Below are 17,595 nucleotides of genomic sequence, written 5' to 3' on the forward strand. Positions count from 1 at the left end.
AACAGAATTATGAGCCGAGTGAGATAAAGTAGTGCATAGGGGATTTAATCCGAAATTATGCTCCCAGATGCAATGGCCCAAATGCCTTTGTGGTCTGTGCAATCATATGTACTATTTAAATCTTTCTATCGAGCATTTGATTCTATACCCTCCATTTAAAAAATGAAGACTAGAAAATATTATTTAAGAAAGGCAAATGATAGTTGGAGGTTAACTGAGTGAGCTGATCCTCTGATTTTTAGGCTAAATCAATTGTTGAGTGTTCTGGCATATCCTTCAACCCAGAAAAAGTAAAATCCTTTGAGGAAAGTGCTGTTTTAAATTTGAGAATTGAAAAAGAGCATTCAAAGGAGGAATGTTTACGTTATAGGGAACTGTATTTTTAACGGAGCCTGGAATGTCATAAGGTTTCAGTAAACATTTGTTTTTTTTTTTTGTTTTTGTTTTTTTTTTTTTTTTGGAGACAGAGTCTCACTCTGTTGCCCAGGCTAGAGTGAGTGCCGTGGCGTCAGCCTAGCTCACAGCAACCTCAAACTCCTGGGCTCAAGCGATCCTCCTGTCTCAGCCTCCCGAGTAGCTGGGACTACAGGCATGCACCACCATGCCCGGCTAATTTTTTTCTGTATATATTTTTAGCTGTCCATATAATTTCTTTCTATTTTTAGTAGAGATGGGGTCTCGCTCTTGCTCAGGCTGGTCTCGAACTCCTGAGCTCAAACGATCCGCCCACCTCGGCCTCCTAGAGAGCTAGGATTACAGGCGTGAGCCACCGCGCCCGGCCCAAGTTTCAGTAAACATTTGTTTAATTGAATTTATAGTGCTCTTCTGGCCAAGAATTAGTAAAATTTAGTTAGCTTCAAGGCTTGAGTAAATACTGGAGAATCACAGAAGCTTAGCGCCATAGGAAATCCTAGTCAAGTCTCTGTTTGTACAGTGGTTTAGAGTCATAGAGTAATACAGCTCGCTTTAAAACTCATTTTTCACTTACACTGAAAACTATAAAACATTGCTGAAAGACACTAAAGAAGACACAAATAAATGGAAAGAGATTGTGTCCACGGACTGGAAAAAAGATGTCAGTACTATCCAAAGAAATCTACAGATTGAACTATATCCTTATCAAAATCCCAATGATGTTTTTTGCAGAAATAGAGAAACCTACCCTGAAATTCATATGGAATCTCAAGGAACTCTAAATAGCCAAAACAATCTTGAAAATGAAGAACAAAGTTGGAAGACTCACACTTCCTGATTTCAAAACTTACTACAAAGCCACAGTCATCAAAACAATGTAATACTGGCATAAAGACAAACACATAGGCCAATGGAATGGAATAGGAAACCCAGAATGAACCTTTATTTATATGGTCATATGATTTTCATCAAGGATGCCAAGACCATTCCATGGGGAAAGGACAGTGTTTTCAACAAACGGTGCTAGGAAAACTGGATATCCACATGTAAAAAGATGAATTTGGACCCTTACTTTATATCAAAGAAAAAATTGACTCAAATTGGATCAAAGATGCCTGTAGTCCCAGTTACTCAGGAGGCTGAGGTGGGAGGATTATTTGAGCTCAGAAGTTCAAGGCCAGTCTGGGCAACACAGTGTGACCCCATCTCTTTAAAAAAAAAAAAAAAGATCAAAGACCTAAATGTTAAAACTGAAACTATAAAACTCTTAGAATGAAATATCGGGGAAAATCTTCATGGTATTGGATTTGACAGTGATTTCTTGGGTGTGACACCAAAGCACAAGCAACAAAAGCAAAGACAGATAAATTGAACTTAATAAAAATTTAAAATGTGCGCTAAAGGACACTATCAGCAGAGTTTAAGGCAACCTACAGAATGGGAGAAAATATTTGCAAATCACATATCTGATAAGGGATTAATATCCAGGATACATAGAGAACTCTTAAAACTCAACAACAAAAAAACCCAAACAACCCAATTGCAATATGGGCAAAGGACTTGAATAGACATTTCTTCAAAGAAGATACATAAATGACCAGTAAACTCAACATCACTAATTGTTAGGGAAATGCAAATCAAAACCACAGTGAGATACCACTTCACATCCATTAGGATGGCTGTTATGAAAAAAGAAAACAAGTGTTGACAGGGATGTGGAAAAATTGGAACCTTTATGCAATCCTGGTATAAAATGATAACAGCTCTTGTGGAAAACAGTATGGCAATTCCTTAAAAAATTAAATGTATAATTACAATACGATCCACCAATTCTATTTATGGGGACAAAATAATTGAAAGCAGGGACTTAGACAAATATTTGTACACCCATGTTCATAGCAGCATAATTCATAATAGCCAAAAGGTAGAAACAACCGAGATGTTCATCAGTTGATGAATGGGTAAACAAAATATGATATATACATACAGTGGAATATTATTCAGCCTTAATGAGGAATAAGTTCTGATACATGGTACAAACATGGGTGAACCTTGAAAACATTATGCTAAGTGGAATAAGCCAGACATTAGAGGACAAATACTCCATGATTGCTCTTTATATGAGGTACCTAGAGTTGCCAAATTCATAGAGATAGAAAATAAAATATTGGTTGCCTGGGGGTGGGAGAAGGGGAGTTTAGTGGGTCGAGAGTTTGTTTGGGATGATGGGAAAGTTCTCGAGTTGGCTTTGGTGATGGTCATACAACAGTGTGAGTATACTTAATGCCACTGAGTTGTATACCTAAAAATGGCTAAAATGATAAATTTTGTGTTTTTTATATTTGACCACAATAAAAAAAAGAATCCTCCTCCTCTTCCTTATTTTTAGGTTATGCAAACCCCCATTTTTTTTGAGTTTAGTGTTCTTGGTAATATGTTTTTATTTACATATGTGCACACATACATATATTTATGCACACATACATGAGTGATATGTATGTATTGGACCCCTCTTTTGCCCCACTTTACATCCTCTTGGCCCACCTTTTCACTCCAGCTGTTGCTAGAGCAGCCCGCTGTGTGCAGGTGTGAACTCACAGCAGCTGGCCTGAGCTGCACTGTGTGCATCTTGCTTTTTGTCCCAGTGTTTCTCTGCTCCCTGAACAAAGTTGCTCAGCCAAGTTGATGCGTGCACCGTCCTGGAAGCGTGAGGGAGTTAACATCCCACGGGGCAGCCCTTGGCCAATGGGGAACTGAACCCAGTGATAAGCGCCCCTGTTCTTACACTGAAGCCAGCAATTCACAGGTGTATTCTCACTGGCTCCTGGGAGGACTCCTACGAGGATCAAGCCCCAAGTGCCACCGAGATGCCCAGTTTGAAAACACAACCTGGGAGGTTGGAGGACAGGCTCTCCCTGCTTCCTTGTTTCACTGTTCTCAGGCCTCTACTCTGTCCTGTGGGGATACTTCCCAAAACAAACATTCTGTGTGTGTGTGCCCTTGCCTTGGCTTCTGCTTTTCCAAGGAGCCCAGGTAAGACACAGATAAATCACTTCCAAGTTTGGTTATTCTTCTTATGGTTATTCTTCTTATCCCAGGCTCTCAAAAAAAAAAAGGCAATTTTTAGGTTATGCAACAAGGCTATAATATAAAGAACACCCATGTGCCCACCCTATTTAAAAAATACATTTTTACTAATAAAACTGAGCCCCTGGTGTCTCCTCCTAGAGATACCATTATCCTGAACTCAGTGTTATCATTTTCCATGTAATTTTTAAACTTTTAATGGGTTGTGCCTTATGAAATTGCTGTATTTGTAGGTCAAAAGTGGTCAAACATCAGCATTTCTTCTGGTTCAGCCTGATACTCTGTGTGTGTGCGCGTGTGTGTGTATATACACATCTATATACTGTTCTTTAAGTTATCTCTATTAAAGGTTGACGTGGTTGTCTGTTTAGAAAGGAATCTACATAAAGGCTATTAGAGCAAATAAGTGATTTTTTTTAGGAAGATTGCAGGATACAGGTTCAATATACAAAATCAACTATATTTCTGTCACCTAGGCTAAAGTGCAGTGGCCTAATCATAGCTCACTGTATCCTCAAACTTCTGGGCTCAAGCAGCCGTCCTTCCTCTGCCTCTCAAGTAGCTAGGACCACAGGGTGTGCCAGCAGGCCCAGCTAATTTTTAATTTTTTGTGTGTGCAAATGAGGTCTCACTGTGTTGCCCAGACTGGTCTTAAACTCCTGGCCTCAAGTAGTCCTCCCGCACTGGCTTCCCACAGTCAACTGTATTTCTATATGCTAGTAGTAAACGTTTGGAAATTGAAATTTTGAAGACAGCACCATTTACAGTAACACCAAAAAATGTGAAATACTTAAGTTTACACTGAGCACTGGGTCCTCAGACTATACCACTGTGTGTGTGTGTGTGTGTGTGTGTGACACATAGGGATTGCAAAATATCTTAAGAGATTCTGAAATGAAAAAACTATCTTCGGCCGGGCACGGTGGCTCACGCCTGTAATCCTAGCACTCTGGGAGGCTGAGGCGGGAGGATGGCTCAAGGTCAGGAGTTCAAGACCAGCCTGAGCAAAAGCGAGACCCAGTCTCTACTGAAAAATAGAAAGAAACTATCTGGACAACTAAAAATATATATAGAAAAAAATTAGCCGGGCATGGTGGCACATGCCTGTAGTCCCAGCTACTCGGGAGGCTGAGGCAGGAGGATCGCTTAAGCCCATGAGTTGGAGGTTGCTGTGAGCTAGGCTGACGCCACAGCACTCTAACCCGGGCAACAGTGTAAGACTCTGTCTCAAAAAAAAAAAAAAAAAATCCCCCTCCCTCAATTCAAATCAGAGTTGGTAGCAGAGGAACAGAGTCCTCAGTGTCAACCCAGGAGCAGTGTTCTCTCCTTCCCAGGGTTAAGGGTCATGGGTCAAGTTCTGAAGACTCCAGGGCAGATGGTTGCTGATTCATCACTCAGTGGTGCACCTTCTCACCCACCACACCCGAGTGCCCCAGAGGGCGTGTCTCCTCGGGCGCTGCTCCAGCAGTGGGGCTGTTCGGACAGGCAGATTCTAACTTTCCATCAGTGACCCCCATGGTGCCTGCTGTGTAGTTCATACTGTGTCACTGCTGTGCATTCACCTTCCTGGGGAACCTGCATCATACAGAAGAGCAGCTTTTTGTGACCACAGAAAGGCAAGTGGACTATTGCAAAAGCTCTGCCCATTTCTGTTAGTAATAGTACTCCCTGTGTATTAGAGCTGTTCTAAGAGCTTTAAGTACTCACTCTTTATCATCATGACAGCCCAGTGAGGTGGGTACTTTTATTATCCTCCTCTAACAGGTAAGGAAATTATAGGCACAGCAAAGGTTAAGTAACTTGCCTGAGGTCACCCAGCTATGTAATAGAGCCAGGAGTCAAACCCACATGGTCAAGCTTCAGAGTTTTGTTATTTGAAAAGATAAATAGCTGGTAGAAGCCGTAAGACCTTCCTGAAGTTGCCTGTCCAGGTCATAGATTCCTCCTGAAGTCTTTCTTTTGTGGTGTCATCTGTGAAGAAGTGAATGCAGATTGGAGGATTTCATCCATGCTAAATGTCTTCAGAAGTGGAAATATTTACTCATGTTCCCCTTGTCAGAAGAGAGCTGGGTTTGGTACTTGTTCATCAAAGCCAGTGCTCAAATGCAGAAGTCACAGAAAAGAGATCACCATGTTGACAACATGGTGTCCCGGCCATTGGAGCATCTGCAGCTGGCCAGCACTGTTCTGCTCCTGATTCTATAGAGCCCAAGACTGGGTGTGAAACTCAAGTAGAACCTGGACTTTCCAAATCTTCCCTGCTTCATGGGCGGGGAGGACAGAAAACAGGAAGGAAAGATTCACGTGGACATCTAGAGAGTGGAGTCATGGGTTTCCTCGTGCAGCTAGCATGAGTCTGCTGCAATATTGATATTGACCTTGAAAATGGAGCCTCGAGCACATGGAACAGCAGTCTGGGCAACCGAAACAGTTTTCCTGGTTCCTGCGGAAATTCACATGGTTTGCAGGGGAAGAACTCACCTTTGTGATTTTTGTCACCTGTGACATCTGATCAAAACTGTATGTTTGAGCCCAAGTGCCTGGACGGGTGTGCAAAGCCGTAGTGTTTTGTGGGTTATTCTCAGGCTTTGGATTAGCCGGTATTCTGACTGCCTCTGGGGGATGTCCATAGCTCAGCAGGGCAGCAGAGGACACGGGGGGCGGGGCGGGGGGGAAGGAGACAGCATCCTCTGCTTTTCACTGCCTCTCTGCTCTCTCCCTAGTTTTCTTCCACCTGCTCCTTCCTCCAGGGGGCCTTGTATCTACTCCTCTGTATTCTTTGCTCTTTTCAGTAAACAAGCAAACAACCTTTAAACTAAGAAAAAAAAAAAATAAACTGATGCTACTGTCAAGAGCTGGGATTTCATTAGACGTTCTCACATTTATGGTTCTGAAGATTGCACTTCTCCAATAGATGTTCCCCAGAATAGCCAAATAAAACATACTTTTGTTTGTTGATGGGCTACAGAGTTTGAGTATCACTGATTGAGGACGGTATCTTCATATCTTGACAAGAGTGCCTGTGTGTGTGTGTGTGTGTGTGTGTGTGTGTAGAGACTCTGTCCCCAGAAACTCTGGCTGCTGCCTAATCAGCTTAGCTGTTAATGTAATTGCGGTAGCTGTGGTTGTGGATCTGTTCCTGTCCTTCACTGGCAAACTGCATTTTCTAGGTGTTTGGAAGCCAGCAATTGGCCACTAAACTGATTGAAAATGACTCTTGCGTTCTGCACACATCTTCATTACAAGCACAGTCATAGATCTTTGCCAATTGGGCTGTGGAAGAAAGGGAGAAATTTTTATAACCAGAATTACTACTAACTAAGGATGTGCTGTCCTGGTGAAAGATGGAAAGCCAGCCTTTCTGTGCCCACAGCCAGGTCCATGGTGGACGCTCATGAAGCAGGGCTCTGCCCCCACAGGCTGTGCTCGGCAATGGTGAAGCCCTGTGCTGCTTTTGTCTTTGAGCTGGCTGCTGTGGCCACCTCATCCCTTCCCTTACACTTTTCTTTTAATTTTGCTAAAACTCACCTGCAGTGAAATGTACAGATCTTCAAAGTGTGCAGTTTGGTGAGTTTTGATAATAGCTACCCTTGTAACCAACACTCCCAAGAATATTTCTGTCACTCTACCCCATGCCAATCCATAGTTTGTTCCAGTCAAAAATGATTAATTATCATGTTGACCAGTTTTCTTATATATGGTATAGGGAATATTATAGATTTGGAAAAAAAATTATTGCCCCTTAAGAATTTATGTGCCTCACTGGGCGCGGCAGCTCATGTCTGCAATCCCAGTGACTCAGGAGGCCGAGGCGGGAGGATCACTTGAGCCCAGGCGTTTGAGGTTGCTGTGAGCTATGATGACGCCACTGCACTCTAGCCCAGGCAGCAGAGCAAGACTGTGTCTTCAAAAAACAAAAACAAATCAGTATTGAATGGATAGTATTCCATATTCTCTTAAATCTTAATTCGGTTACGTGTTTCTAACCTGGAAATGTGATGAAGATGACATAAATTATAAAAGTTATAGAAGGTTTTTAAATTTTTTATATGTTCTGGTCCCACCTAACACTTTTGAATTTAGGTCCCAGAATTTTGCTAGTGCTCAGATTATCAGAGTAAAGTTTTTTAATTGACCGTGCCTACCTGTACGTGTGTGTTTTTCTGGTCTGTGAAGTCCATCTCTTTGAGTTAGTGGCGATACTGAGAAGAACCAGAAGCACTTTGCCTATCCACAGGCAGAAGTGGAGGCCTTGCCGATGATATTGGTGTGAACATGCAGCCTCTCTGGACACTGGAGAATGGAATCTTCTATAGCAGATTTACAGAAAGATGTAGAATATTAAAAAAAAAAAAAACCCTCTTGCCTTAGGATGCCCAAGATAATTTTACTGCTAAATGGATCAAAGCATTGCTTCTCGACTGAAATTGTTCCTCCAGTCTTTAGTGTACAGAAGTGATGGGCTTATCATTTTCTTCCGTCCGAAGAAAAGGGCTGTGGCAAAATCATGTTCACAGTTTGTGCCTCAGTGAAATGGGTAAACCTTGCCTTCTCTGCATTGGGATTGGGCAGCAGAGAGTAGAGTCATGTTGGTCCCAGAAAGGTCAAGACGTGCACACTTGGCTGCCATGCTCACCTGTGACTCCTCAAAACCTACCTTCCTGTGTCAACTTTTTCACTTTTCTCCTTTACTGATTTTAGTATCCTGTTGTCCAGCTACCAGGTGCTCTTGCTGGGTTCCCAGGAAATCTGTTGGTTACATGTTATTCTTAGATATTTTAGGTACAAGGTATTTCTTGCCATTTTAACTGCTGGCTTATTGCACAAGTGATTTCAGCATATGAAGGCAGCTTCTGGTTTATAATTTTTGGAAAACCTACTTACGTAACAGGAAAAGCCTCAGTGATTGGTTTTTAGGCTGCATTATTTGTGTTATGCCTGTAGGTGTACTGAGTGACAACATAAAAAGTAAGAGTGGTTATTGATGGTTTTGATTTTATGGGATCCCCATTATCTTGTCTGAAACAATTATGCAACTGTCACCCTCTAACAGGATGATGTTAATTTTATATCATTAGAGAATTCATAAACTTATAAAAATGAGTTATTTCTGAAACAATTCTAAGGAGAAAAATAGTAATTTGGATTTTGAATTAACAGGTACATATCCTTAATGTTTATCACAAGTCATTTTCAATCCATTTTCCTAAATTACGTCCTTCCCTCCTGTCTGCAGTCTACTAAATCCCTGTCATGCTAATGCTGAGCTGTCGGGGCAGCCGCCGGAATCTGCGTGTTGATATCTGTGGACACATGGAAGGGCAGCGCTACCAGCTGCAGGCTCTTAACCTTTTTTCTCAACTGGGAAACAGCGTAGTTGTGCCTCCAAGTTAATTCTTCATGCTCTGTAGCACCTCACAGCTAGAAGTCACATATGTCATAACCATATTTATGCCTCATTGGGGGGGAAATGGGTGTGAAAGAGAGGGAAAGAACTAACACAAGACTTAGAAAAAGCTTACTAATCAACTTTTGCATGGCTTTATTTTTGTGTAACTCTTAATCAGGTGACAGGTATTGGAATTTAGAAGAGAGGGAGAGACCCCTGTGACTCATTGCTGTCATCTGCATGTTACATTCAGTTACTGTGTATTTCGGGAATGAAGAAAAAAGTGTTTTGAAGGGAAATAGGAAGAAGGATGTGATCATCAAGTGCCTATTTAGTTTGCAAGACAGCTTCTGTCATACGGTGTATTGGCACTGTGGAAAATTCATTGTTGTGGGGGATTAGGAATAAACACATGGTGTTTTTGCCCTGGGCAAGGAAAGTGGTTTCATATACAAAATTACAAAGTACTAGTATTTCATAAACCATGCTTAATGAGTTCTTCCTTAATTTCCATTTCATTTTGTTCAGTGTTGATGTTTCTTACCTCTCTCACATGGGAATTTTAATATTTGCTTAGTACTTAAAATATGTTTAAAGTAAGTTACTGCTAAGAATTAAATAGGTTGCGATTTCACAAAATAGCAATTCTAATTCTTTTTAAAAGTAACAGAGCCAGCCATGTTTGAAACGATGTTGCAGAAACTATGTGAAATGCACCTAGAAGTAATAATTATTCGTATTTAATATATTTACATGTTCACGTTCCTTTTTAAGAAATATATTACTTTAAAATCCTTACTATATAATGTTTTATTTGTCCGTATTTCTTCAATAGCTAAAAATAATATATTGAATAAGAATAGGATTGATCTTAAAATTGACCCCCCTTTGAAGCATTGGAAAGCCAGACTTAGCACAAGGTCTGGCCTTGCAGTTGGTTTTTAATATAGTTTTTAAAAATCAGTGAATAAAAAAATTATTTGTAGAATAATGACACTTCCTAAATAATGAGGGGTATTTAAACATTAGAAGAATAAACATTTGAGCACAAGTTATTTTATATTTTATCCAATCAAGAAAAATATTACAAAGTGGTAGGTAAATGTTCAAATTAAGAGAAGTTAATAAATGAGGGAATGTATGATTTGCACTTCAGTATCAACGGATAATTGAAAGATCTTTATATAGGCCAAGCAAGAACAAAGCTAATTTATAGGTTCCTTTTATTGTGTTACCCTTGCCAACCCAAAGGAATATTTCTAAAGGTATTAAGAAGTTTCTTTAAATGCAGATGCCAAGATGGGAAGAAAGATGATAAAATAGCAATAAAAGAAGTTTCTTACATCTGTCTTATTACATTTCATTTATTAAACTATTGCACAAATAGTTACTTTGTAAAAAAAATTTAATGTTGCTATTCTGGTAATTGAAATTAGGTTAATCATTATCCCAATTCATTCATAAATGGGAAAAGAACAGCTTTTTTCTCAGCCTCATTAAATGACCAAATATTGCTTTCCCTCTTTTTTGCTTTATTCCATCTCAAAGTACTCAGGGGATATATGGCAAATTTTACTTTTTACCCTAAAAATGCTATTTTTGTGGAATTACATACTCCCAATATGAACATTGAGAACATTTATCGTTTTTTGCCTTTGTAAAAGAGACACTATGACTATAGGGGATTGTGCATCTAAGCAATACTTAGACAATATATACCCTCTAAATACTTAGAAGAAAAGCTGAAAAATTATTATAATAGACTAAGCATTCATTTTAAGTAGATAGAAAAAGAACAAACTTGAAGGAAGAAATGAAGAGTAGAAATTAATGAGATAGGAAATTAACATACACAGAGAAGGCCAATAATATCAAAAAGTGATTTCCAGAGGAGAAAGAGCTATCTGTCCCACTCATTTTGGCCTGTAATTTCTTATATGTTTTATAGTTTACAGTGCACAGGGGGAAAGGATAATTTTTTCAACAATTGGTGCTAGAAAAAAATGAACTTTGACGCTTTGCCTCACACCATATACAAAAATTAGCTCAAAGTGGATCATATACCTAAATGTAAGAAATAATCTATAAAACATCTAGAAGAAAACATAGAAAATCTTAGCTGCTTTCAGTATGGCAGAGATTTCTTAAATATGATGCGAAAAACATGAAGTATAAACAAAGTAGTCAACAAATTTGCTTCATCAAAATACGAAAACTTTTGGTCTTCAAAAGACACTGTTCCAAAATGAAAAGGAGGAGCAACAGATTGGGAGAAAATATTTGTAAGACATATTTGACAAAGGGCATATATCTAAGATATGTAAAAGAACTCTTACAACTTAATAAGAAGACAGCCCCAATTTAAAATGGGGAAAGATTTGAACATCTGATCCAAGAGTTACAGAGATGGCACATAAGCTTATAAAGATGCTCAGTATCAGTAGTTATTAGGGAAATGCAAATTAAAACTACATTGAGGTATAGTACTGCATACCAAGTAGAATGGGTAAAATTAAAAATACTGATTATATGAAGTGTTGGTGAGAACGTGGAGCAACTGGAAATCTCATACTGAATTGGTGGAAATGTAAAGTGGTACAACCACTGTGGAAAACAGTTCAGTAGTTTCTGAAAAGATAATTATATGCCTGTCAGACAGTTCAACTCTTTCACTCACCCAAAAGAAATAAAATCATATATCCACACAAAATGTCGTACCTGAATGTTCATAGCAGCTTTATTTGTAATAGTTCAAAACTAGCAACAACCCAGATGTCCATCAACCGGTAAATGGATAAACTCACTCATACAGTGGAGTTCTGCTTGATAAAAAGGAGCGAAAAAGGAACACAATAACAGATAAATCTCAACATAATTATTCTCAGTGAAAGAAGCCAAGCTCCACCCCCCCAAAAAGAACACATCCTATATAATTCCACTTACATAAAATTTTAAAAAATGTAAGCTAATTTATAGTGACAGAAAAAAGATAGTAGTTGCAGTGGGGTAGAGGAGCACCTCATACATAAACATCTGTTTTATGTTGAGTAAAGACTTAAATGTGAAAGGTAAAACCGTAAAACCGTGAGAAGGCCATCTAGATGAGCCTCACAGAGTGTGGAAGAACTCTTAAGGCACAAGAAGCGCACACACACAAAGATTAATAAATTCAGCACTGTTCAAATTTAAAGCTTCTATTTCTAAAAAAAAAAAAAAAAAAAACCTGAAAAGAACTGGGAAAAAATATTTATGGCACATGCAATTGACAGTGTTTCTATAGAACTCCCATGACTCAATTAAAAACCCTATAGAAAGTTGAGCAACAGATATGAACAGGCAGACCATATTAAAAGGAACCCCAGTCGGCCAGTAAACATGAACGTAGGCTCAACCTCGTTACTCAGGGAAATGTGAGTTACAGCCAAAGCTAGAGCCCACTTCATATTTCCTACCTCCCATCAATAAAATTTGAGTTTAATTATATCAAGGATAGGCAAAGATATGAAGAAACCATGACACCTGTTGTTAGAGAGTAAATTGGTGCAAACGATTTGGAAAACTATTTGGCATTATCTACTAAATTTAAAGATGTACCAACTTTAAGGCTCAAAAGATTCCGCTCGTAGGTATATACACCAGAGAAGCTGATGCGAATGGGCACCAAGAGGTTTGCACAAGAACGTCCATAGCAGGCTGTACTGTCGTAGTGAAAACTGGAGGCAGTCCAAATTCTAACAGCTTTAGAATAGATAAATTGGGTGTGGCTCGACACTAGAACACTATACAGCAGTGGGAAAGAATGACTTGCAGCTACCCACCGCAACAAGGAGACTCTTAGGAACAAAATCTAAGCCAAAAAGTCAAGTTGCAGAAGAACATATACAATGTGATAACATTCTTAGGGATACAAATAAATGTTGTAAAACTGTAAAGAAGAGCAAGGAAATGATGAAATTGCAGAGATAGTTACTTTGAAGGAGGAAAAGAATGTAATGAAAAAAACAACCACTGCGGACTTCAACAGCAATGTTCTATAATTTGGGTGTGTTTGTATCATTCTTTTATAGCTTATGTTCATTTGATAACCTTTGAATGTATATAATAGTAAAGTTAATTATATTTAAGAAAAGTACAAATTGCAAAACTTAGCATATGAGTTACAGGAGACCTGTTCTTGTTTACCTGCAAGAAAAGTATGCTTTTTGGAAAAAAAGTAACTCATAATGGGTTCTACCTATTACTTAGGCTTAATGACTTAAATTTCTTCTGTTAAAGGTTTTTTTCCCCCCGATATTCTCTCTGCCCTGTTGCTCCTCAATTTGTAGGAAAGGTTTGAAGCACTTTTCACCATCTATGATGACCAAGTTACATTTCAGTTGTTCAAAAGCTTTAGAAGAGTCAGAATAAATTTCAGCAAACCCGAAGCAGCAGCAAGAGCGCGAATAGAACTCCACGAAACGGACTTCAACGGGAAGAAGCTGAAGCTGTATTTCGCACAGGTACTTCGTAGTGCAAAGGATACTGTTCTCTAAACTGGTTTTTCTCCATCAAAAAATATTTTTAGTTCTTCATTTTCTATATTATTATGTCAGGTTTTTGGAATCAATGATCCCAATCAGCAAATAATATAAAAATAGTTTTCCTTTATTTTATAGATATTTATTTACTGAACATATTTAGCCTCCTAACTTGGTTTACTGAGGCTAATTTTTTAGTCTAACTCATTTTTGTGGTAGCTTTGCTCAACCGGGGTTCTGTGTGGGTTAAGCCCTGACACCCTAGGGTTAGTGAACTAACTTCTCTCCTGTGCATCTAGAATGGCACACATGAAATGATACATGAAATCCTTGGGAGAATTGAGAAAATCGTCTCTTAAATCATGTTCTGTGTTCTGTAATTCCTATGAGGAACCCCATGGAAAATGGCTGCTGGTCCAAAGGGTGGCCTGGGAGGTGGCATAGAACTGTACAAAAAGGCTGTCTCAGACTTTGCAATTGCAGAGGACCCTGTGGGTTACCAAGAACTGGCTCTACTTACTATTCTAGTCCTGCAGTGGTGTGACTCTGAGCAACCAATTTCGTCTCAGAAGAATTGGGGCAAAATAAAGGCATTAGATCTCTACACATGTATTAAGTGCACTGTTTTACTTTCAAAAAAAATATTTTCCCTTGGTCTTAGCTTTCAAATTTAAAAAAAAAAAAAAGAGGTTGGTTATATTGCATTCCAAATGAAAACCTAAATGGAAGAAATGTTTCTTGGTAGACATTTCTAGGTAGAGTATCTTGAGATGGAGTATAAACAAGATGATGTCGCCTAATCTCCTCTAAGACTGGAGTTTAGTAGTTACTGCCATTTATTTCTCCATTCATCTATTCATTCGTTTATTTTTTTATTCAACTAATATTTATTGAGCACCTGATGTATGTGGCCACTGCATTCAGTAGTGAACCAAACAGACACAGGTCCTCCCTTTTGGAGATGATAGACTGTTGAAGAGAAGTTTTTAATTTTCTCCAAAAAGATGTAACGGTTAACATAGAGATAAAAATGAAGAAAAAAACAGCCCAGTTTGCAAACTGGTTTTGAGCATCTTGTTCCCTGCAGGTGCAGGTGTCTGGGGAAGCCCGGGACAAGTCCTATCTGCTGCCGCCCCAGCCCGCCACGCAGTTCCTCATCTCCCCCCCAGCCTCGCCGCCGGTGGGGTGGAAGCAGAGTGACGACGCAGTGCCTGTTATAAATTATGATCTGCTCTGTGCTGTTTCCAAATTGGGACCAGGTAACAAACTTCTGTTTTTCCTCTTTTTTTCCCAAGAAACATTTGTGTTGAAGACCATATTCAGCAGTGTGCATCGTGGCAGCATGATTAAGGTAGAGGATAAAGTCACACACACCTGGGCTCAGATTTCCAGCTGTGACATTTGCTAGCTCTGTAATCTTGGGCAAGTTGCTTAGCCTCAATCTTCTGAGCCTTGGTATTTTTCACTTCTACTTTATAGTAGAGATAATCATAATATCTACTGTTCAGTGTTATGATAAGGATGAAATGATATACACATCATACTCAATAAATGTGTAACTGCATTTTTTATTCACATACCCAACAACTTTTATTTTTTTATTTTTTTTTTAGAGACTTTTTTTTTAGCTGTTTCACCTGGGCTGGAACTCCTGGGCTCAAGCAATCCTCCCACCTCCTCCTCCTGAGTGGCAGGGATTACAGTCATGTGCCATCATTCCCAGATAATTCTTTAAATTTTTTTTAGAAATGGGGTCTCAAAATGTTGTCCAGGCTGGTCTCGAACTCGTGGCCTCAAGCAATTCTCCAAAGTACTGGGATTACAGGCATGAGCCACTGCGACCAGCTGACAACACTTTGAATATATAATGTTTTAAGGAATTGGTGGTGATATATTAATATCATTTCTTCCACATTTTTCTCTTTACTTTTTTTTTTTTTTCATTTCTCCTATCCCTTCTTTTTACTTTCTCTACCTCTCTCTTCCCTTTAAAATAATATAAGAAACTGATGCTGTGCTGGTTCAAACTAGTTGTCCACCCAAGACAGTGTTGTGTCTCTCGTAGGGGACACAGGAAGCATTTTGAACAGCAAGTGGCTTAGTGGTGTTGTAGACATTAGAGCTGTACCTTGGCTGTCCAAGGTCCTGTAACAGAGGGAGTGCCAGTGCTGCCTGGATCCTTACAAGTGTCTCCCAAGGGAAAACAAAAAGCATCTGAAGTTAAGCAGATTCAATCATATTATTCACAAAACAGCAATTAACATTTACATTTTAGCTCCAAGACCTCAGTACTGAAACAACAGAGTTTTGCAAGAGCCTTAAAGTATTGAATCTCTGACACCACCACAAGATCAAATACTCTGATGTAGGATTTAAAGATTTAAAAAACAGTAACAATTAAAATCTGAGTAGAACAAGAAGTTTCCAGAGATAAACCAGTTCTTTTTGCTGGAAGTGAGGCCACGGTTCTTCTTTGGTTTGCCTCCCCAGGAGAGAAATACGAACTTCATGCGGGAACCGAGTCGACACCTAGCGTGGTGGTTCATGTCTGTGAGAGTGAAACCGAAGAGGAAGAAGAAACAAAAAACCCCAAACAGAAAATTACTCAGACAAGGCGCCCTGCACCTCCGACCGCGGCGCAGAACGAGCCCCAGACCTTCGACTGTGCGCTGTGAGGCCCTGGGCCGTGGGGCAGGGCAGCTGCCCTCGTGGGCTTCAGCCACGGCGATCTGCACCCCTGCTGCGGACGCATCGCACTGCTGGTGGCGTGGGCGAGGCTGGGAGTGCGTGAGGCTCGGGTCCTTTCACCACACCTGTCCTGCAGACTTGGTGGTGTAGAGTAGCAGCACGTCACCTGTTCAGAATTTTAAGTGATATTCTAAGTGGCACTTTAAATTAAAGGATCAGCCCCTAAGATGTGGCAACTCTCGACCATTTTTAAACAGTAGCAAATTAGGAAAGTGGCTTCCCTTCCCCCGAGCAACATTAGTTCCTGTGATTCCATATAGCATGGGCCACCAAAAACTGGAACCGTTGTCACCCACCGCGGTACCACTGTTATGAATTGAAAAATAATCTTACAGTTTTAATAATCTAGTGTGGGTATTTTTGTACTGGTATAATAGCTTCTAACTGGTATACTGATCAAAGGTGGTTATTCAGCATACATGAAATTTTTTGCACAAAAAGAAATACAGAATAATTCATAGGAATCATTTTTCTGAAGTATTTGTTTCATTAGCTTTGGGGAAGAAATGCCAGATCCACTTTGATTATCAGAGTCAAGTGGCACAGATCTGTGTGCATGTTGTTCTCTTCCCCGTTACTCTCACTTGGAAGTTGGGGGAAAGTGACACACAGGCCACTGTTCCTAAGGCAGTGTCCCTCCAGACACAGTCTGCCCGGGAAGAGCTGCTACTTTGGAAGTGGGACGCATCACCAGCAAGCTTGACAGATTTCAGAGGGCTGCTGCGTTCTGCCATTGTGACCGGGCGCTGGCCTGTAGACCACCAGCTGTCTTCACTCCAGCTTTTATCCTGTTACCTTTTCTGACATTGTGTCAACCACTAGCTGTTGAGTTTTTCTATGTTATACGTACATTCGTGTGTGTCATTCGTAGACTTTAGATTAGAGAAGGTAATGGTGGGATCCTCTGAAGGCCATTTTTAAATTGTCCATTTAGACATTTTTCGGCCTGCTTTGAAAGAAAGGTCACACATACTATTTTCTATGAGTTAGGGAATGAGGGAAGGAATCCATTTAGTTATACTCATTTTGATGACATTTTTTACCCTGGCTTTTATACTTTGCATTTTTCCCCAAACAGAACTGTTTCTCACATGTGTTTCCAAGTGTATATTTGAACCTTCTAAAGTAGAAGCGACATCTTTTTAACTCTGTAGTTTCTTCGGACTTTGAAGTCCCTCTTAGAGAAGAACCTCCTAACTGAGAATGCTTTGCTTCGGGCGGGCGAGGGTGCTGGTCTCCGCTCCTTGACTCCCTGGCGTGTGCCAAGGAGTTGAAAACATGAGTATGGACTAATGAACCAGTGCGGCTGCCATCACAAAGGAGGAAAACACAGACATTCAAGTCATGATATCTGTACATTTTTGGTAACATGTTACTGCAGTTTAGTTCTTATTATGGTGAAAATTTATTTCTCAGCTCTTGAACTATCTTTCACCAAAA

At 39.8% G+C, this 17,595-nt stretch overlaps 2 protein-coding genes across 2 annotated transcripts in view; both read left to right on the forward strand.

Moving 5' to 3' along the window:
* RCAN3 (RCAN family member 3) overlaps positions 1-16,129 on the forward strand; it is a 30,985-nt gene extending 14,856 nt beyond the window's left edge. Inside the window, exons 3-5 of the mRNA XM_069479555.1 lie at positions 13,216-13,389; positions 14,495-14,666; positions 15,898-16,129. Of these exons, the coding sequence (XP_069335656.1) occupies positions 13,216-13,389; positions 14,495-14,666; positions 15,898-16,082 (531 nt within the window). The 3' untranslated portion in view covers positions 16,083-16,129. The remainder of the gene's footprint in view (positions 1-13,215; positions 13,390-14,494; positions 14,667-15,897) is intronic.
* Positions 1-17,595, forward strand: part of NCMAP (non-compact myelin associated protein) — a 146,343-nt gene that overhangs the window by 57,256 nt on the left and 71,492 nt on the right. The window lies entirely within an intron of this gene.

Source organism: Eulemur rufifrons, chromosome 8, assembly GCF_041146395.1.
Source record: "Eulemur rufifrons isolate Redbay chromosome 8, OSU_ERuf_1, whole genome shotgun sequence".
NCBI classification, from domain to species: domain Eukaryota; kingdom Metazoa; phylum Chordata; class Mammalia; order Primates; family Lemuridae; genus Eulemur; species Eulemur rufifrons.